General features: G+C 39.5%; 1 protein-coding gene across 1 annotated transcript; it reads left to right on the top strand.

The window, feature by feature from the left end:
• The first annotated feature begins 13,560 nt into the window (after positions 1-13,560).
• Positions 13,561-20,929, top strand: LOC100226208 (serine/threonine-protein phosphatase 4 regulatory subunit 3B-like). Its single transcript, XM_002197402.5, has 11 exons — positions 13,561-14,236; positions 14,820-14,897; positions 15,104-15,217; positions 16,026-16,142; positions 16,334-16,465; positions 17,065-17,167; positions 17,629-17,787; positions 18,472-18,641; positions 18,967-19,106; positions 19,524-19,698; positions 20,260-20,929. Exons 1-11 carry the CDS (start codon positions 13,676-13,678, stop codon positions 20,341-20,343), a joined length of 1,833 nt encoding a protein of 610 aa, XP_002197438.5. The 5' UTR covers positions 13,561-13,675; the 3' UTR covers positions 20,344-20,929.
• Positions 20,930-21,936: the final 1,007 nt, after the last annotated feature.

The following is a 21,936-nucleotide window of genomic DNA, read 5'->3' as shown; positions in this document are numbered from 1 at the left end:
AGACATTGCCACAGTACCCGGGCAGATCTGATGGCCTTGGTCACCTCTGTGTTTTTGTGTTAAATGATGGATATTTTTTGTTGCAGTTGTCCTTTCACCGAAGTGTGAGCAGGTTAAGACTGTGCCATGAACACACAACTGGCAGAGAAAGCATTGAGAAATTGGAGAAAAATTGCCCCAGGGAGTCTTTTGAAAGCAATGCCAATCTTCTCTACTTTGAAAACAGCAGGACTTCTTATCAGGGAAGTGTCCATTATGTCAGAAAAGCTACTACAAAAAGGAAGACAGGTATGTGGGTTACATATTTCCATATAGTTTCAGTTCCTTCACATGGGCTGTAATGTGTTGGAGTCTGGTTGCAAGTGCAGCTCCAAATCATGTCCATGTAGTGTTTTCTGTCAGAAGGGGAAGAAGTAGGGGCAGAAGCTCCTTGGGAAGAGAGACCTTTCTGGAGCTCCCAGCTGTGCTGGGGCCGTGTGTTCTCCCACATGCTTTCCCAGGGCCAACACTTCCCCTCCCTCATCTCTCCTGGGGGTTTGTGTTCACAAGATCTCTGTGAGGAAATTCTGGGTCCTTTGGCTGTGTGAGATGAGGCATTAACTATGTGGAATGTTTGAACGTGCTGTTGTTTTTCACTGTGAATTTAAGAAACATAACATTCATCCCTGTGTGCTGCCTATGCCAGTCTTCATAAAAAGCCTCAGTCGTCTTCCTTAACAAAAATGTGCAATTTGCTGCCAGGTAATCACACCTCTTGTTACAGACAGAGGGTGACACTGCTTTAATCTGTGAAAACGCCACTTTGGAAGGTGCATGTCAATGGATGAACTCATTGAACTTCTAATTCTCTGAAATCTCTTTTATAACCTCTTTTAAACCTGATTTAGTGGGTTGTTTGTGAAAGGCGTATTTCAGTTTCCAAGGGCCTGGTGCTGTGAATTCATTGCCTGTCTGTTCATTCTGCATCCACATGAGTGCTCTCAGTGAATGCTCATGTAATCAGTACAACCATTTCATGCAGGATGGATCTTGGAGGATCTTGTGAGGTTTTTTACATGTAAAATAAACTACTCAGCCTCTGACTTTGTCTTTCCATGGCTTTCCATTAGTAATGCACTGTGTATACTAAACGTGCCACTGCTTTGAGTTTAGACAAGCACCAGTAATACCTCTGGTAACATTAAACTAAGATAATTAATCTAAAATTTAGCACTTACTCCTGCTGTAAAAAAAGGCAGTGCCTCATCTCTCTGATAGTCTGATCTCTGTATTTGCTACCTCTCAACTCTTTGCAAAAGTGTTTGTTGAGTTTTTTTCAAAACTTAATCAGAGGAAACATTTTTCTCTCTATTTCCTTTTAGAGATACATCTGTTTAGTGACTTAGAGCAGCTGCCCTCATAGATTACTAGATAGGTAATCAAAGCTAATGTTTCAAATCCAGTTGGTTTTGGCAGCAAATGCTAGTGGGTCATTAAATGCACTTAGCCTGGGTTTCATATACCTGAAAACCATCCTCTTTGATTGTGGAGGAAGCAGTTTTCCAGTTTGCATTTACCTTGTGTTTATTGTTGCTCTTGCTTAGACATTTGAGCTCTCAGAGATTTGCAGTGCCCAGCTGTTTGCAGCATGCAAGGTGGAGAAAGAGGGATAAATCTTCAAGTGCTGTAAAACTGCTGTTGATTTGTTCAGTTTGCAAAGCTAAACAGTAATCTGTCCACTCTTACCAAAATATACGGATTTTACTACTGCTAGTTTTTCGTAGGGGATTCCTGGAAATATGAACAGTGGAATAGGGCTCTGGTTTTCCCTGGTAGTTCAGGATTTTTCACACTTAAACATGGTATCTTTTAATTAGAGATGTGTCACTTAGTGCAACAAAATCTATTAAATGGAATAAAACTTCAGCTTTTTAGCAAGGAGAATATGAGCTGGGCTTCATCATGCAATAATATCCTTTAGAGGTAACAGGTTAATACTATTACTGTGCAGAAATATTCTCCATCATCTGCTGGGGGAAAAAACCCAATAGTTTTAGTTTCCCATGTTTTTATAGCTTTGCCTTTCTGTATTGCTAAAATTTCTTGCTGATCTTGTTCCTGAGCAGCTCAATGCATAGCCTGGAAGCTACACAACAGTACAAATCCTTTCTGGCTTTTCTGCATCTGTGATAGAAAATGTCAGTTCAGCTGGTGCTGCTTCAAATTATTAGAGTGAGAAGCTGTAAAATAGACCCTTGATAATGCATGTGTGTGAATTTAATGGCTATGAGTAGATTAACCTTGATCCAAAAGAGGTGACTACCTTGCCTTGATTTATAACAAGGAGTTATGTTACCAAAGGGAGATAATTTGTTTTCAACATTCTCCTTTATAGATGTACTGTATCACATTAGCTGCTGTATTTCTCATAGAAAAATTATCAGGATTTCTCTGTGTAAATATCAAGTAACTTTCAAAACAGTTAATTGTCTCTATTTAAGTCTCAGTATTTATCTTACAAGGAAATATCTGATATAGGTGTTTGATAACTGTTTATTTTCCTCAATAAAAGGAAGCTGTATAGATTCAGCAAGAAGTTGTATATATTCAGGGCAATTATGTTGTGTCAGCACTGTTCTGACCTGGCTCTGAAGGAATTTTATTTGTAAATTCTAATTCTTTGATTAGCCAAAATACTGTAGCTACACAAGGAGTATAGAGGGATTATATTTGTTAACAATAAATAGCAATAAAAATTTTAGTTATAAATAATATAAATTATTTTATGTTAGCAATAATATTTGTTAGTAATAAATTCTCTTGTGAAAGAGAGCACTGAAACCAGACATCAGCACTAGAAAACAGATCTGTTAACACTGAGCTTTGCAAGTGTCAGAAGGCACCTGACTGTACTAGTGCTGCATGGCAGCTTGGATGCTCAGTGACCTCTAGTTTAAAGTGGATTTATGATTTTAGAGGCTAAAATAATTTCGTTGGACTAAATGGGCTATGCTTTGAAACAAAATGTTATTGCCTGTCTTGCCATATCTTTGCAATTGGGAGCTGCTAATGGCTTCTATGTCCTCATGCCCTTTTCTTTAATTCTGCATGTTGAGAGGAATAGCAATAATGGGAGAATGTCTTGGGCTCCTGGGATAAGAGATGAGAAGCTGTTATTAATCTCTCTTAATAGCTGTGTTTTTAAAGCTCTCATTTGTCTAAGTTCAGTGAAGGGCCAATTGCTTTAAAATGGTAGGAAACAATTAGAAATACAGTCTTTATTAAAAGAAATAACTGGTGATGGATTATTTTAGTGTTCTGTTCTTACACCCTAAACTTTTAATGCAGATTTTATAGCCTTGCTCAGATTGAAAGGATGAAGTAGCATGTTTGGAGTTTAGCTCTGTGTGTTTTTCCATGTTACCTGAACATAAAATGAAAGCTCTGCACTTCAGACAAGCTCTCATTGCAATTTCCATCCCTTCCACAGAGCAGCTTCCTGGGTGAGAGGAGTTTGAAGTTGCTGATTAGGTTTGAAACTTGGCTTTCCACCACCAAACAGACGCAGTAGGGCTGAAATTCTGTGCCTGCTCACTCCTACAGGATGTAGGGAGGAGCAGGAATGGAATAGCTGGGTAGCTGGATTGTGATTTTGCCCCCAAATTTTAAGGATGGGCACGTCAGAGGCTTGTATTTGTGAATCTGTTGATAAAATGTCCTTAAGGACAAGTGCATCCCTCAGTTTCCCGCATGACCACAGGAGCATCCCAGTAACACCTGTTTCCAACTCCTAAATTCTCTTATCCAGAGTCTCTCAGAGCCCATCTGGCAGGAAGACAAAGGATTTCTGGTACACCAACTTCATCTCAACACTGGACTGGAAACATAACTGAGCTACTTTTTAACTGGCTCTGAAATAAGGTCTTTGTACCTAAGTTCTTCTTATCTGTACTCCAACACAGTTTCCTAAGGATGGCTGGCCAGTAGTTGTATTTTATTAGCTTAATGTTCATGATCTTACTGGTTAGTAGTTGTAAATCTATATATCCCCAAGTTTTTTGCTCTTCTCTATCTGCACCACAGTTGACACCTTATCTACCAAAGAAGTAGTCTTAGGTGGAGATTTGTGCTGCAGAGATGCAGTATAGAAAACTGAATTTTCACTTCAGCACTTCTGCCTCTCCAGCCTTGCAGCTGGAGACCTGCCTGGGAAGGGTTGAACCCAGCACAGAGACAGCAAGTGACAGCTCAGGGTGATGCCTAATGATTTTTACCTTTTTTTTTTTTTTAATATATGTTTTCTCATTATTCTTCACACATTTATTTGTAGCTTTGTAATCTATTATTGCATTCACAGCCAGTTTTCCCAGGCCAAGAAACAGCTCTTTGAGACACATTTTCATCAACAATGTTTAGGCCTGTCTGAGGGGGGAGGATTTAGAAGGGTCTTGGACTGGCAGGGGAAATTACATCACCACTTGTGCTCCTAATTGGTGATTTTTGTCAAATATGCTAATTTGCTAAACCTAAAAAACTATATTCATCCCTATGGGGGTGGGCTTTTGTGGACATTTTTCATATCTACCCCTGGAGGCCTCCAATAAAGATCGATTTTTATATTACCTCTTATACTAATGTTATCTTGAAAATGTGTGTTGTTTCATTTTTATGTTCTTAAGGCTTCGTGGGTATTGTGATTTTTGGGCACCAGCACTCAGGGCAGGCCTGAGTTTTCTAAGCCTTCTGGTTTTCTTTAGAAAACAGAATTATCTGCGATATAAAAGAGAATATTGGAGCTTGTCCAAATCTTTAGACACAAAGGGCACAAGCCTTCCTTGTTCTGCAGTTATTTAAGAAGATTTGGGGGTTACTGGTAATGCAGGTGAGTTGCAGAACATCACTTTTCAATAGCACTTGTCCTGCCAGTGACTCTCATCCATCAAAATCGCAGAAAAGAAGTTCTCTGTCTATGGTAATGCTTAAGCTACAAGCTAGAGGGGAAATTAAACTGCAGGCAGACTGTTAGAGGGGCTATTTATATAAACAGCTTTGATAGTACTCTAGAATCTGCTTTTCTTCTGCTGTGGAGAATCGCCAAGGATGTGCAGATGGGACCTTTTCACAGCTGGGTGTAGGCACAGCATGCTCTGTTAGCTCTCGTGCTCCAAAGCACTGGTTTTGTGATAAAAATAATGAAAATAAGTTGAATTTTTTTCTCTTGCCTACTGTGAATTTGTCTATTTGCAAGAAAATATATTTTCACCATTCATTTGTTCTTCTATTTTATAATAAAGATGTTCTTGGAAGCCCACTGATGTGGATTGCTTGTGCCTTAGGCATGGAAAGCCCTGCAAATTATTACCTGGCTTTGAAACTGAAGGGGTAATAAATTTATGAAAACTAGTTCATGTGGCTCAAGGTAGTTGATATTGGAGCAGATGTGATCCACCAGTATTCCCATTTTTCTGCTAGACTCTGTGAATTTAACTAGGATATTGCTGAAAGAGGCAGGAATTCAATCTGTAAATAACTTTCTTAATAACACCTTTTCCACGCTTGGTTTCTCTGGCTGTTATATTCACCAGTCCAGTTCCTGCTGATGGGATTGAGAGGGATGAGGAGAAATTTGGCTTTTTGAGGGAGCAGCAGTCGTGTTAGCAGAAGGGGAAGGCAGCACCCACATTGGTATTATAGCTGTGGATGTATGAGTGCCACTGGAGTAGCAGAACACCTGCCTCAGAGGCATTGAATCAATGTTTTTTACTGTCAAACCTCCCAGGAATTGGCCTCTGTTTTGGCATTTTTAACTGGATGATATTTCCAACCACTGCCAAGTGTGTGCTCTGCAAAACTTGTAAAAAGTGAATTGCTAGGGTCAGTTTCCTGGTAAAAGAAACGATCCTGTGGCTGTAGAAATGTGAGGTTTTAGTCAGGGAAGAAATATGTATAGTAGTGTAAACCATGATAGTTTAGTACTCTTAAATTTCAGAAATAATTTTGCTCTGATCAGATAAGAATTCAATTATTCAGTCATAAGTTCAAAATAAATCAAATAAAATCCAATCCAAATTGGACCATGAATAATAGATAATTATTCTGAAAATTGTCTAAAAAGTCTAAGAGCTGAAGGCTTCTGACTAGAATATACATAATTATACAAAGATACATTATTTAATAGATACTCTAAGAGTTTGGCTTTTGGGATGTTACCGAGTGGTCACTGCAAAACTGAGGGTTTAAGTGGAGGAATCCTTCAGGCTAGCTGGCAAAATATGGGATAAAAAAGCAAACCAGCTGAGGTTTATTTCTATTTGGATAAAGTTGCCACTCCTGGAAAACAGATGAAGGATTGGAAACCGGATTGCAAAAAAGCAAAAAAAAAAAAAAAAGTTGCTATCAGCTCATTGTTGGTAGTTAGATGAACCTTTGAGTTTCTGTAGAAAGGATTTTTCCACATGGTTGGAATCAGCCTTTATTTTTAGTGAAAATAACTTACAAGTACTGTAGTTATTTTCTTATTGTCCTGATACCCAGCTTTTCCCTGGGTATCACTTCCCTGATTTCTGCTGTGGCAGCTTGATTGCTGCTAGGTTAAACCTGAGTCCCTACACTCCAAATTTGAAAAGTTTTTTGGTTTTTTTTTTTGTTGTTTTTTTGTTGTTGTTTGTTTGTTTGTTTAATGTATACTGAGATAAATTTAATTGCAGAGCAATGCAGAATTTTAATCACTGAACACTTCCCTGAACAAAGAGAACCCCAGAAATCCAAAGCCCAGAAATGTCATTTTAGTAATTTCCCACATAGCTGCTCTGAGAGAATAAAGTATATTTACTGAGATACAGTAAAGGACTTGAATTCCTCTTTTTTTCTTGAACTTATTGGCACAAGCAATCACCACTGACTGTAGCAGATACAGGGAGTGAAGTAAAACCAAGCAACCAAGTTTAGGCCATAACTGTTTTTCATTTTTTTCAGTAATTTTATGCATTTGATCTCTATTTTCTAAACATTCTTTCATGCTGATAGTAAACATACTTCCACTTCTTATATTTGCACCAAAGCACCTCTGTTAATATTTTTTATGAATTAAAATGTCTAAACCTCTACCTTTTCAAAACTTATCCAACATTTTGCATGGCTAAGATACAGACCTATTTACAATATATTTTTTTTATCTATTCATATACAATGGCTTTTTGTTTTTAAGAGATAAATAGTTATTCAGGGCTTTTTTTTTATACTTCAGAAGATGTTGTTTTGAGCCTTGTATTGACGTCAGGGAGCTCGTTATCATTTTCATCATAACAACAGTGATAACAGTGATAACCACTTTATGTCTAATAACAACAGCTGGCCAGAATGTTTTGTAAGTATTCAAATTTTTTCTAAAGTTCAGAACAACGATTTTCATAGACTTTTTGTTGGTTTTTGTCTTCTTTCAGACAGTATTTCATGCACATTTGTCAATCCTTAATTTTGAAGAAAGGAAATCAGTGACATTTGCTGTTCTGGATGTAATGAGCTGACTCTCAGAGAACCAGCACATCAGAGCTGCTCCTGGGGAACCATGCAAATCCTTCTGAGCATCATAGTTCATCAACAAAAGTCAAAACAATCCTGATTTTTGAAGACTTTGTTTCTATAGTCCCTGATTTCACAAATTTCACACACAAACATGCGGCAATGCTTTAACTGCTGATTGTTCTCTCAACTTTGGAGTTTTATCAACAATCAGGGAAAACTGCTGACTGCGTAATTTTAATCCACTTTGTGGAGACATTTAGCAACTTTTGGAGGAAAACATTATTGTTTGGGCCGAGTGCATGTTTACTCAAACAAACTGACAGCTGGATTGCCACAGTGAAGCCATTCCTCCAGAATCCATAATGCACTTAAACAGGCAGGAGGTTTCCTTCTGCATGAATACTGTCCTAATCTCCTTCAAATCAAAACGTTTTTTGATATGTTACTCTGGATCCAGGCACTTTGAAATCACCTTTCTTTGAAGCTACTAAAGAACTACAGTATCAGCACCTTAAAATCTTAATAGTCACCTTTATTCCCATTTTTTATTCTGTATATTTCAATTGTACTGTGCTTTTTTAAGGACTTCCTTATACAAGGCTCTGCACGAACCAAGTGTCATTCAATTCTGGGAAGTTGCCCTTGTCACATTGTGCCTGTGAGGAATTCTGTGTTCTCCTTCATCAGCACCACAGTGGAAGATACCCATGAATGCTCAAAGACAAGAACATCAATACTCTTTGGCAAAATAACCCAGAAGTGTAGATGTTTTGATCCTGACAGTTCTAATCATCCTGATCTCTATCCATGGTCATGTTCTGGAGTTTACTTCTGAAAAGATGCTTTAAAAAAAAAGTTCATGTTCTAGAACTGAAACTTTCTTTGGAGGGATTCCCAGAAGACCTCTGGAGTCAGAGTATGGAACATTTTCCCTCGTTTTATGGGAGAATTCAGGTGACTTGTGCTGACTTCCTGGAGTTCCTTGTGACAGGACAGTGACAGGCATCAGATTTCTGCACTCTTACTGTCCATTCACCACAGACCTGACCTTTCCTTGAGGCAATGACCTCAATATTATTTCATTAATCATGAATATTAGGAGATAGGAAGAAAGGAGCAGTGGAATAGTGGAAGATAAAAATAAAAAAAAAAAAAGAAAAGGAATTTTCTGACAAGGTGTTCTAAGGAGAAAGGTTTAACTGGGATGTCTTTCTTCAGAGCAATGAACAAGCAGCACAACAGCAAGTGTCTTTCCAGTTCATAGTCAATAAACACAAGAGATGACAGTTTGGAAGAAGTAATTTCAGCTGTTTGGGCACCTTACTGTGTGTTCCATTAATGGCAATATAGCAATAATTGCAGTATTTGTGTCTCCTTAGCTGGGAAGGCTGGTCACACAGGCAACAGCCATTGAAGAGCAACAACACAAGGGGGTGCTTGGAGAGTGGGAGGAAGATACCAGGGATTTAATGACCTGAAAGTGAAATATTTGAAACATAATTACATGAAGAACATTTGTTTTTCCCCTTGGATAATGTTTGAATTATGAGGACTGTAGTGTCTGCAAAAGAACAGAAAAGTAAATAGCAGCCAGGGTTTTGTTTTCTTTAGTCTCAAGAAGGGACATGATTTGAAATGTAGTGTTTGATTTAAATGGTGTCTGTCTGAATTTGAGAAGTACGAAAATAAACTGAAATGTCTTTAAGTCAGGGGGACCAAATCCCTTGTTTGTGTCTATATAGATGTACATTTCAAGGCAGTTGTTTTGATTCATTCCAGCTGTGCTGTGCAGGGCTCCAGAAGCACTGGGCTATCTCACCTGCATGTTGGGCATGATTTTTAGTAAACCTCCCTCATGTGTCTCCAGAAAAGGAGTGATATTTACCCTCTAGCATTTGGACCCATGGCTGCCTCACTGGGAGCAGAGAGGGCCAGATGCTCAGGAAAAGATGCATTTTACAGGTTTTTGTCCCTTCTCTGGCTCAAAGCACCATCACCAAGCACAAGCTAAGCAAAAAACAGATTTTGAATAAGGTGCTGATTGCCCAGGGACTGCTGTGCTGCACAGCCAGTCCGGAATTTGTCGTGAGATTGGTTTAATTATATAAAATATTCTGCTCTGATATCCTAGGGTTGCTAAAATTCCCAGAAGATAAGTTGGTCTTTAAAATTGAATGAATGAAAACAGCAATTTAATTAAAACTTTAGTACTTCTGGGAAGGTTTTTTTGATGTAGGCAGAAGGGCTAAATTTACTTTGTTGTGATCATTTTCCCCTAAACACTGGCTTGCTGGGACTGATGGAAGCTGAACACCCTCTGCATCCCACATGAATTTCCTTCAGTTGTCCTGCTCCTGTCCCAGCTACGTCCTGAAAATAAATGTATGGCATAGATCCATTTCATTTCTATGGAGGATATTGCTTCTCCTAGCTGAAATAGATTATTTTAAAACATTTTCATCCTCAGTCTGCTCCTAGGTGCCACTTGAATACAAAAGGCAGAGGTGTGACATGCAGATTGTCCAAAATAGCCACCTTTAAAACCTCTCCATCTATTTAATACTCAAAGGCTATTCTGCAATTTGACTGTAACACACAGTGGTGCTTCAAGACTGAAAATTTTTAAAAATTCCAACCTCTTCCCCAGCACACAGGAAAACTTTTAACCACTGTCATTGAGGCTGGTGGCAAAATTGATAACTACAATTTTCTGGCAAGGTACACATTCCTTAACTTTGCTTTCTAGTATATCAGTAACTTTCACTCGTTTTTCTGTGCAAGATCAGGATCTTGACATGTTCAGTCTTTTGCAAGAAAGTAAACTTGATTGTACTGTGGCTTAATACAAAATAATGAGCTTTACTTGTCTTATCCAGCCTTACCACAGGTTTTTGTACTTGAAATTTCATTATTCTGGAGTGAGAGGGTTTTCTGCCTGAATGGGCACCCACCCCAACATTTGCTTCCTGTGTCTTTTTCTGTCAGCTCTGTTTTGTTACAATTTTGCAAAAATGCAGAGGGAGAAACTTTAGATCCAACAGATTTAGTCAATAAGGATTTCAGTGTAGAAATGCTTGTAGCTAGAATTTAATACAGGGCTCAGATGACAATGACTAAATAGAAGGGCATGAAAGGGATTTTTCTGAACATGTGGGTTTCTGGAGTTTCTTATTCTGGGTAAGAAAGTTTAACTGTGATAATTATACAACTACAGCACTACAGCTAATGAAAACATATGAAAATATCTAATTAATTAGAATCTAGATATTAGAAATTATAGTAATGATATTTGAAGGCAGCTCAGGGTCTCTTTTCTGCCTTCCTCAGTCCCTCAGGGTGGTATGTCTAGACTCTGCAAACCTTCTGTTAATCATATTAAGAGGGTCTAGAACAAAGCAAACTCCTTTGCTTTAACAGCAAAGACTGCTGAACATCTCTGTTTCTGTGATGGATATCTTGCAAGGTCAGCAAGGGTTAGTCAGGTCCATTTTGCCCTCATTCCAGTCTGGCAGATCACACAGGGCTTGGGGCATTTGGACCTCTTGCAATAAGGGCTGTACATCTTCTTATCTCCTGCATAATGTCCTTAATCTCTCTTCACCAAATAAATGCCACTGCTCTACTTTCCACTGATCTCATGCAGCAAAAACCCTTGAGCATTGCTGGGGAAGCAGTTCATTTGACAGTATGGAAAGAACTGGGCATTCTGTGGCCTTGCATTTCTTTCCCTTTGAGAAATTAAACCATTTTGTTTTTAAAACACATTTAAAATATTTCAATTATAAAAAAATCTATTTCTGACTTATAAGCACACAATGAGTATATACTTACTAGGCATGTAAATCTCTCTCATGCTTTTCCTATAAGGTACTTTTGAAAATACTGAGGGTATTCAGAGTTTGTATTTTTTACTTCTCTACCCCAGCAGAAGACAGACCAGCCCTGCTTGATAATTAGTTGCAGGGGATCAAGAAAAAAAATTACATTAATATTTATCCACTGAATAGCTACAATATCCTCTGTTCAGCTAAAGCTGACCTTGGAGTCTAACATTTTCTTTTTAGTGGCACATTTCTGTGTTGCTTGTATCAGTGTGTTCTTTGTAATGGTAGTACTGGGGAGATGGTACTCCTGGTTTCCACCAATGAAGAATTCCATGACTATGGGGAATGCACTCTGGAGAAGCCACTTTCTTTAATTCTAAAAACCAAGCTATGTTAAACAATGACACCTCCCTGTACACACACTCATACTGTAACAAAAGAAAACCTCAAAATGCCAAAGAAAGAGAAAAACAACAGCTTGACCATGTGATGGTGTTATGGATAAAAATCGATCCAGCTGAATTAAAAATAAAAATAAAATTTTATTATAGCGATTGAATTCTACCCGAGCCAGCCACATGGAAAAGGACAGTGCCAAGCCCAGGATCGGCTCTGGGTGTGCCACAGAGTGGACAGCCTCAGCAGAGGTTCCCCCTGTGCCCACACACCACCCCTGGTACAAGTGGTTTTTATAGGGAATATTCCGCCCGAGGCCAGGATTTTGGTGATCAGCCTTTTCTTTCCATTGAAATTCCCACATATTGATAAAGTCTCTTTTCTCTGAGTTGGGATGGAACAATTCAGTGTCTGGTGGTGATGAATCTCCCTGATGGAGTTACAGGAACACGGCATTCAGATGTACCAGCCCGGAGGGTTCCAGCGATCCCAATCTCGAGTCGTTGCTGGGATGATCATATAATGGTTTTCATGAGGAGGGACCTTAAAGATCATCCAGTTCCCACCCCTCTGCCATGGGCAGGGATGCTTCCCACTAGACATCCAGCCTGGCCTTCAACACTTCCAGGGATGGGGCACCCACAGCCTGTGGATGGCTTGTCCAATGCCTGGATGAGGAATTGTTCTCTACACGCCCCAGGAGTGCCCCTGGTGTCTTGCAGGCAGCTGTATTACTTTCTCAGCAGGTGCTGGTGAGGTGGGTGTTAAAGAATGCATTCAGTGCAGCTGAACTCGGGATGCAGCTGCAGTACAAGATGCAGGTTGAGCTCTGAGGGGGCAGGAGCCCAAGCATAGGGCAAGAGGCCACAAACTGCCCTTTGCAGGGACCTGTGGGGCAGCCAGGAGACTCAGAGACACTGTAGGAGCTAATGAGCCCAGACCTTCACATTAGACATTGAGGGGATAAAAGCTCTTTATTCAAAGTTTCTCCTCAGAGGCACCACCTTGAGTTGTTATTTTGTTATTTAGTTACTGCATCATGATTAAACTGTTTTAAGGATCTGGATGTGTAAGACTCTACTATGGGAAACCCAGGGCTAAGCTGGTAAGGAAACCTGGTCTGACTTTTTGGGAGTGGGGGATACAGCTGGGAAGGCCTTGGTCCCAAGTGAGGTGATGTGAGAGTGACTCCAGAGTGCCTCTTGGGTGGTTGGACAGGGAAGTTTCCTTAACACTGAACCCCCACCCCACACACACACACACACACACACACACACACACACTTCCTAGCCTCTTGTTTCTGATAAGCCCATAGCCCTCAGCTGCAGGGCAGTTCAGGAAGTGTCCCAGCGTGCTTCCATGATGACAATTTGATCATAGCTAGGTTTGGAAGGGACCTAAAAGCTCATGTGGTTCCAATGCCCCTGCAATAGTCAGGGACATCTACTAGACCATGTAGCTCAAAGCCCCATCCAGCCTGGCCTTCAACACTTCCAAGGATGAGGCAGCCACGACCTCTCTGGGCAACCTGTGCCAGTGCCTGACCACTTTTATTGTCCAGAATTTCTTCCTCATATCCAATAGAAACAGCTTAAGCTATTCCCCCTCTTCCCTGCCTGCCCTAGGGACGAGGCCCTCTCCAGCCTTCTGCAGGCACTGGAAGGAACTCTAGGGGTTCTAAAAGGCCAACAGCAGACAGCAGCCGTTGGTCGCCTGACCCTGGCTGGTCATGAGCCCAACATTCTAAAACCTGGGAGTTAGAGGGACTGGCCAACCAGCAGGCTCGGATCCAGGTGACATCACAAGGACTGCAGAACACCTGAGGAACTGCCGTGGCAGAGCAGCAGGAGGGCACTGCAGCGTGAGCTCCTGTCTGGCTTCCCTCTCGTCCCCTTTGGGTATTGGTGTCGTTCTCTAGCAGTCACCCAGCACCTTCTCGAGTCAGAAGAGAAATGCCTAAACGCACGGGTAGAGTCAGTCATTTGATGGCCCTTCCCCCCTGTGAACTCCACAGACTTGGAGAGATCGCAGAGCTGGTGGCTTCTGTTTGCCTCTCACGCATCTGTAGGAAAAAGCTAGCGCTGACCTTGAAGAAGAAAGGCTATATTCCAAAGCTGCTACAGCTTTTCCAAGAATGTGAGAGTGCAAAGAACACTGAAGGCTTGCATCTTCTGTTTGAAATTGTGAGAGGAATTTTGTACCTGGACAAAGCCATTCTCTTTGAGGTGCTGTTTTCTGATGAGTGTATTCTGGGTGTTGTTGGATGCCTTGAATACGATCCTTGTTTGGCTCAGCCAGGATGGCACAGGGATTTTTTGGCCAAAACAGAAAAGCTTCAGGAGGTTATTCCCATCAGAGACCCTGAACTCAGGCAAAAATTCCTCCAGACATCCAGGGTGGAGTACATTCACACCATCATCATGCGTAACCCACCATATCTTAAAGTGCGTTGTCTTTCTACCCTCAATTCCTTCATCGGCTCCAGCAAAAATGAGATTTTTCATGCATTGCAGGTAAGTGTTTTTTAATGTGGCTTAGGTGGGATCTGTAGAGATCCCTCTGGCTGTAGTTTGGAAATTATTTAAAGCTGGTGAACACTGTATAAGTTAATCACAGGCACTTTCATTCGCACAATGTTTTGAATGCTTTCCCTTCTTTCTGATCCCTTGGATTTTTAGTATTTTCAAATTGATAAATTTCAGGCGAATATCTCAATACTTTTTATGGGCTGTAAAAAGATAAAGTCCTTCTCTTTGATTGCCGAGCAAAACTTTGGAGCTGGTTTTGTACAAGTATTTAAGGAATACATAACTTTTGGTATTTCATTCCAGGGACATTTATTACACTGTTTTCCATGTAAAGGGGTGCAGAGAAATGGGTGGACAGATATGGCAGAAAGTGCCAAAACCCTTGAGAGATGAAGATATTCCAGGGTTTCTTGGAGTCTAAAGAATTAAGTGCTTTGCAAGAAGTGTAGTGTTGTCCTATATATCCTTAAATATCTTACACCAGTAGAGGATGTGAATCTGAAATTCAATCAGATTTCAGTTTTCAGAAGGCACTGAGTAATTTCTGTTCTTTTTGTGTGCTTCACAGCAAGATGAGGAATTTTTGCCTGAAGTTTTTGCAAAATTAACAAATGGAGCTACAGCTGGTGAGCAACAATATGAATTGGTAAGTCAGCAGTCTGGGTAGTTCCTCAAAGGCTTTAAATAAGAGGGATGAAGTAAAACTGTTCTGAGAGTTATGCAGTCTTAGAAGTACTTCTGGAGAATCAGGCAGTACAGTCCCCAGTAAAATTGTAACTGTTTCCTCCTTTCAGAGAGTTTTCTGACTCAAATACACAGAACCTTTTTTTTTTTTTTTCACTTGTGCACCAGATGAAGTTTTTCAAGGAATTCTGTGCCTTTTCTATTGCATTACCCGAGAAAAGAGATGAATTTCTTCAAACTTTGTCAAAGCTGAGATTTCTTCCAATTCTTAAAATGTTAATGGTAAGTGAAAACTTAGAACTGGTTTTAATAAAATTAGAAAAGCCCACAGGCATATAGTGGTTGTGGTTTTTTGTTTTCTTTTGTTTGGTTTGGTTTGGTTTTTTGTTTTTAGTCTGCTGAGCACCTTTTTGTAAGTCTGATTAGAAAGTTTTACTCTGCTAAGAGTGGAGGTTTCTAGTAATGTCCAGAATCCAGATCTGGTAATGTCCAGTTCTGCTCTGGAGTAGCCTGGCTTGACTGCTCTTACTATTTTTACTTTTCAGACTTCATGATGAAGAAGTCTGAGGGCCATGAAGTCCTTGTGACAAGGTAGTCAAAAGGTGAAAATGACTTTTTCATGTGGAAGCTTGATTGTTGTTTTTTATTATCAGAGAAAATCACATCCCTTAAGGAAAGTTCTGGATTCTTGTTGCCTGTAAATGGGCACAGAAACTATGGTTCAGCTTGATTTGTACAGTTGGTCCTTTAGTACAAAATTAATAAATTGCGGATAGCAGGCATAGAAAATCAATAAAGTCTTAGATATTCAAGCAAGTAGGATGTTGTGAATGTTTCCTGCCTAAGTTAGGGCTCTCAAATACACAGAAAACCTTGTGTCCTTTCCAAAGGAGGAAAGTAGTAGGGAAAGGATTTGTCTGGTTCCTTGTTGTTCTTCTGTAACCACATTATTGTGTTTGTCATGAAATTTTTTGCAATAAAATGTTCTCCAGTTTTTAAACTGCCTCCTCTTTGCATCTTCATGTGATAATAAACACCAAACTTTATTTACTCTAACAAATTAATCTCCTTTTTTTTTTTTTTTTGTGAGGGAATGGATGATCTGCGAATTAGATCTGATGCTACAGATATATTGTCTTATCTAGTAGACTTTAATCCAGCCACCATCCATCAATTTGTAATACAAGAGGCTCAGCAGAGTGAGAATGTAAGTAAAAGTGGTTTGGAGTTTGTTGAATATAACACTTTTAGGGCAAACAGGAAAATAACCAGCAATATAAAACCTAAATTCCTGTGTTTTTGTTTTTTTTTTTTTTTTAATTGCAGAATATAGGGAACTCATTCCATCCTTGTGAATAATTATTTTGTGATTTTTTTCTTTGGGTTTTTTTTTTGCAGGATACCCAACTCATCACTGAGATCATTAAGCGGATAATCTGTCGTCCTGACCCCGAATTTGGAGGAGATATTCAGTTAATGGACATTTTGTGTGCTCTGATCGATCCAAATGAAATGCTGGCCACAGCTAGTGTAAGAGAACATGAATGGCAGAATGGTATTCTCTATTGCTGTTATTGTGGGCAGAGGATAAAAAATTATAGGATTTTTTTTAACTGAGTGGAGTGAGGTCTGATAGTGACTTTAAACAGGCAAAAAATAATCTAATTTTTCTGCTGAAAGGTATGTGTCTGGGGCATCATGCCAGCATTAAACCACACAATCCCATGTGACTGTAGCTCTCTCCATCTGGATAATAAATCCTGAAAGGTTTTAATCCATTGTTAAGTACCAGACTACCTGTAAAATGGCTTACAGGTTGTTCTGAGCAAAACTACGTACACTTCAGAATGGTTTAAGGATACTTTATCAAGCACTTTGAGTCACTGGTGTTTTTTCCAGTATATATTTCCAGCATCCATGCTGGGAATTCTTTTAGTGATAGCTAGCTTATTTGGAGACACAAGAAACACAAATTTGTCCCAAAATAAAGAAATTGATCTTGTGTGAACAGTGCTGCAGAACCAAAAAACTTAGTAAAATTCTTTGTAGGCTGTTTCTTCTGTTACTACTCTGTTATTTATAAGGCTGTCTGTGAATGCCAGCGTTTAATGAAATTATTTTTGTTTTAGCATTTAGAAGTATTTGAATTTCTCGATGTCTTCTACGACCGTTACATTCATGTTCTTACAGCGCCGCTTCTGGCTGATACATCAGAAGAATGGTATGAAATAGGTAATGAATTTTTTTTTTTTTTTTCCCTTTGAAAGGCCTTACAGTCCTGGTAACAGCAATAGACCCGTGATGCCTGCTGGGAATACATTGCTGCAAGCAAGTCCCCAGGGATTCTGGGGGCAGGATTTTCATATCCCTTTCTTGAAGCTGTGAATGCTGACATAACTTGGAGTATTTTGTAAAGATGAACTTCCTTCATGTATATTGAGAATAATCCCATGGTTTTACTTGTCTAATTTTAAAGAATACTTACTGTAAAGGCAAAATAGCCACAGTTGTATTTGTTTGTTTTTTTTTTTTTTTTTTTGTTCTGACCAAATGCCCTGCTTCCCAAATCAATCCAGTAAAACAAAAGTCTAATAAAAATATGTCAGCAACTGCAATAGCAACTGAGCACAGTGTATTTTGACAGTAAATTATTTATTTTTTTGTACAACCTATGGCATTAATTTTTCTTGTAGATAATTATCAAACAGCAGAAACACTCGCCTCAGTTTTGGAGCTGCTGTCTTTTTGTGTGGAACAGCACAAATATCACATGAAAAATTTCGTCATGAAGAAAGATCTCCTAAGACGAATACTGGTCTTGCTGAAATCCAAACACAAATTTCTGGCCTTGTGTGAGTATGGAACTGTTGTGATTTCCTTTTTCAAGGCTTTGTGTGTCCTGTGTGGAAGGTGTAGCAGTACCAATGTACACTTGAACTCAGAATTCCTCTTCATTTGCTGTGTTTTACAGGCTACAATTAAGTAATTTAAGGAAAAATTTAATTAATGAAAAAAGGAGGTATTGGCTGCCTGTAAGCACAGACCAATGCAGTTTCTTGTGGGAAGGGGATTGTTGTCTCTTTTGAAGTCTACAGGGATCCTTTCAAATCTTCATGACAGGATCCTTTGTAATCAGATTTCTTGCCTCATTTCAGTGGAAATTGTGTCCTTTCTTAATAATATCCTAAATCCTGGTTCTCCTTACAGAGAGTGAATGAAATTCTGTGAACCAGGATATTTAAAGATTTAGGGCTGGTTCTGGGAGGGGAACAAGGACAAAAGCACGGTGGGGAGTTAATAGTTTATCTTCATGCATGCTGGAATGTATTACTGCTGGAATTTAGAAAGAAATCCATGATTTCTGATGACCTTCAAATACCCAGGAAAGTCCAAGAAGGAAAGAAAAGTGACCTATCAATAAATCTGCTTCTGCACTTTGAGGGTGCATCTTCCTCTTGGGGTTACACCTGGGTTTTCAACTCTTCCACAAGAAGGTGAGAGCCTGGTTGAATGCTTGAATGTCTTTCTTCACACAGCTGCTCTTCGCTTCATGAGGAGGATAATTGGCCTGAAAGATGAACTTTATAACTGTTACATCACTGTGGGAAACCTGTTTGAGCCTGTTGTAAACGCTGTGTTGGACAACGGGAATAAGTGCAACCTGTTCAAGTCTGCCTCCATGGAGCTGTTTGAATTCATCCAAAAGGTGAGTTCAGCAGCACAGCCTCAGCACCAACACGTCCAGGACCTCACAGATTTTCCAAGATAGCAAACATCCTGTTTTACTGGAAGGGTCACAAATGGGACTGGGACATTTATTGTCTATTATCCATTTCTAAGGGAAGTTTAATAATTCATTCTAGATCTCAGCTTTTTTCCTCAGAGTAAATCTGATTGCTTCCCATTTGTTCTTGACAAGAATATTTTGGTTCTGGACAAGGAATCAGTTGCTTTCCAAAATAAAGTTAAAAGCTTTCTGACTTTCTGTGTGTGAACATTTGAGACTAAAACCCTGTTTTGTTCTTATTCAGGAGGATATTCAGATCCTTATTACACATATAGTTGAGAACTTCTCTGATGCACTGCAATCTGTCAAACACTTTCACACATTCCAGGCACTGAAGACAAAATATGAGCACAAAAAAGAGCAGCAAAACAAGCAACTGAACAGGTATGGTCCAGTTTCTGTCTTATGAGGCTGCCAGTGACTGCCATTCTGCAGGCCTGCTGGTTGGTTTTTAATTTCCCATATAGCAGCAGAAGCAGATGGCTGGGATTGGCATTGGATTTAATTTTGGCTGAAAACTTCTTGGGTTAGAGTAAACCCCCATCTACCTTTCTTTGAGTAGAGCTGATGTGGTCAGTAGATTAAATGTTCTGCTCAGAAAATTCTCAGCTTATGAAGGGCAGAATCTTGCTTTGTTCTTCTGAATTAGGATTCAGTCTGCCTCACTATCACCTGAGTACTCGTGAAGCTGGATTGTCTTCTCCAAGGCAATTAATTCTAAAGCTTTGGAAGCCATTTATGACCTGGCTGAGTCTGAAACATCAGGCAAAGCTTCAATCACTTGTCCCATGTCTCTTGCAGCATCCCCTTCACGTTGCCTGGTGAGACAGTTGTCAAAGAAGCAGCAGTCTCACAGGTGGCTGAAGATGTGCAGCTCAATGAAGGTGAAGAGAAGGCAGCACCAGCACCACCAGCAAGCTCCAGTGGCTCCCATCCAATGTGCACAACCCTGAACACAGTGGAGACATCCCCCAAGGTGAGAAAGAACTTTGATGGAAGCTCCTGTCCTCATGTAGGACAGCAGAGCAGCCTCGTGGAGCTTTACTGGGTGTAATGTCAGCAATAGCCTGTTACAGGGTACCTTAGTTGGGTACAAATTCACCCAAATCCCTGACTAGTTTCACTAAGAGTGAAACCCTGACTAGTCTGGGGTAAGGTTCAAGGAGGATAAGGCGGGACTGGAGTCTGCTGTTAATCTGGTGAGCACAGGTTAATTTGCCTCTTCTGCATGCTGGAACTGTTGCTACTCCTTGGCTTTCATCCCTGCCCAGCTGGTGCCCTGTGAGATTGCCTTTTGTGGAATCTGTCCCCCATCAGGGAATTAATAACTGTTTTTAAACAGATAAAATGCAGGAAGTGATACCTCTTTTATGCCTTTTACAGCTGAGCATTATTTGAATCTTAGCTTCTGAGCAGCTACAGAAAACTGTGGCAAGAATTTTATTGCTCACCCCTAAGACTTGGGGGCAAAACAGATGTGCAGCATGTATTTTTTCACAGTGGGAATTTCATTTTTTTACCTTCTTCTAATTGGCAGAGAGGTATCTTTGAAATATTTGGTTATCCTGATGGTGAAGATGATGGGACATCACCAAAGAAAAGAGCTCGTCTGGACTCCTAAAGGAAGCTGAAATTTTAAAATATGAACTTTTATTGTGGATTTTCCAGTGCTGCAGCTGTTTAATATTAACATACAGAACCAGCTGCAATCCATCACATAGATCTCTCTTATAATATATATTATTATATAGTAATAGTGTAATGTAGTGGTAATATATTTTTATAATGTAGTATAATACAATATAAGTAATATAATTAATATTGCGAAATATAGTAGTAATATATAGTAACATATGTTAGGTCCATTTCTCATGGAATAGTTTAATGTGAAGCCATTTCTGCTTTGGAGATTTAGTTAATAATTAGTTTAAGGTAGTTTTAGTTTTAATTAGTTTAAGACTTGTTTTAATTGTAGCTCTTGTTTGGAAAAAAAAATTGTTTTCTGTATAGATATATGAGATAGTTTGTTCCATCAAACAAGTTTATTTTGTATTAAAGATCCCAATGTACTTGTTTTACACCATTTCTAAATATGTGGCAATATTAATGCTGAGTTGTAAAATTCAGGAATTAAAATTGGGCTCTGTAATTTTATAAGATGTGTTATTTGTAAGTACTATTTTAATAAAAAGTTACATGAAACCTGACTGGGTGGGTTTGCTTCTTTTCCTGTGAGTTACTGCTGTAGTGTGTGATGCCATGCCCTGTGCAGAGGGTAACCCCACTCTTGGCTTCACTTTCAATCTGCCAGGGCCAAGACAGAGCAGGGTTTTAAAAAGATTTCTACTCTTTTGAAACTGAATTGCAGGTGACATCTCAAATTTTGCAATTAAAGCAATTACTTTTGCCTGAAGTTGCTTTATTTTAGCGGTTTTCAGTATCTGATTGTCTAGAGGCTCTCAAGAGGCTGAGACCAGTGGTTGAACAAATCTGCACTCCAGGGATGCTCAGCAGCCCTGCTGCTGAACACATCAGTGAGTTTCCAGCATTCTGGAAAGTCAATATCCATATAATTTGAAATACTGATATTGCTTGTCTGAAACTTCTGTAAAACTAAGTGTAAAATTAGAAAACAAATCTTTTGGCTTATTGATGAGGCAATTTATTCTCAAAACAGGCATCTTTTCTTGGGGTCTGTGATAAGCTTCTTAAAACCAAGTTGCTTCTTTCCAACTTCTGTGCCTTTGAACTGAAAGAAACCCTGAATAATCAGGGTGAAGCCAGCTCAGGTTTCCCCAGCAGTGCACTGTCCTCCTGTCCTGTGCTTCCAGCCCTCCCACTGATTTGGTTTTCCCATGGGAGGCAACTTGGCAGGTGATGGCAGCACCCACCCTTCTAAATGCCTTGTCCTCCTAAAATGCATCAGCACCATGTCACTTCTGTTCCCTTGGCTGAGGGATACAGAGGAAGGATTTCATCATTTGAAAACTGAAAAGGTAAAAAAGAACAGAGCAAATTTTTTACCTATGTAAAATAAGACTTTTCAATAATAAAATGTTTTTATTTTTCCATTCAGCTGTGGGGAAAAAATATCCCTGAGATTGATGGAAGCCTAAACAGTAGGTCACAGATTAGGAGCTAAAAAGCATTTTAGCAATTCATTGGTTAAGTTATTGGTTATCACAGATGTAGCATTTATTCCATTAAGCTGCAG

The sequence above is a fragment of the Taeniopygia guttata genome, chromosome 3 (assembly GCF_048771995.1).
Source record: "Taeniopygia guttata chromosome 3, bTaeGut7.mat, whole genome shotgun sequence".
Lineage (NCBI taxonomy): Eukaryota > Metazoa > Chordata > Aves > Passeriformes > Estrildidae > Taeniopygia > Taeniopygia guttata.
Note: the sequence above shows the minus strand (reverse complement) of the source record. Positions and strands in the feature narration are given on the sequence as shown.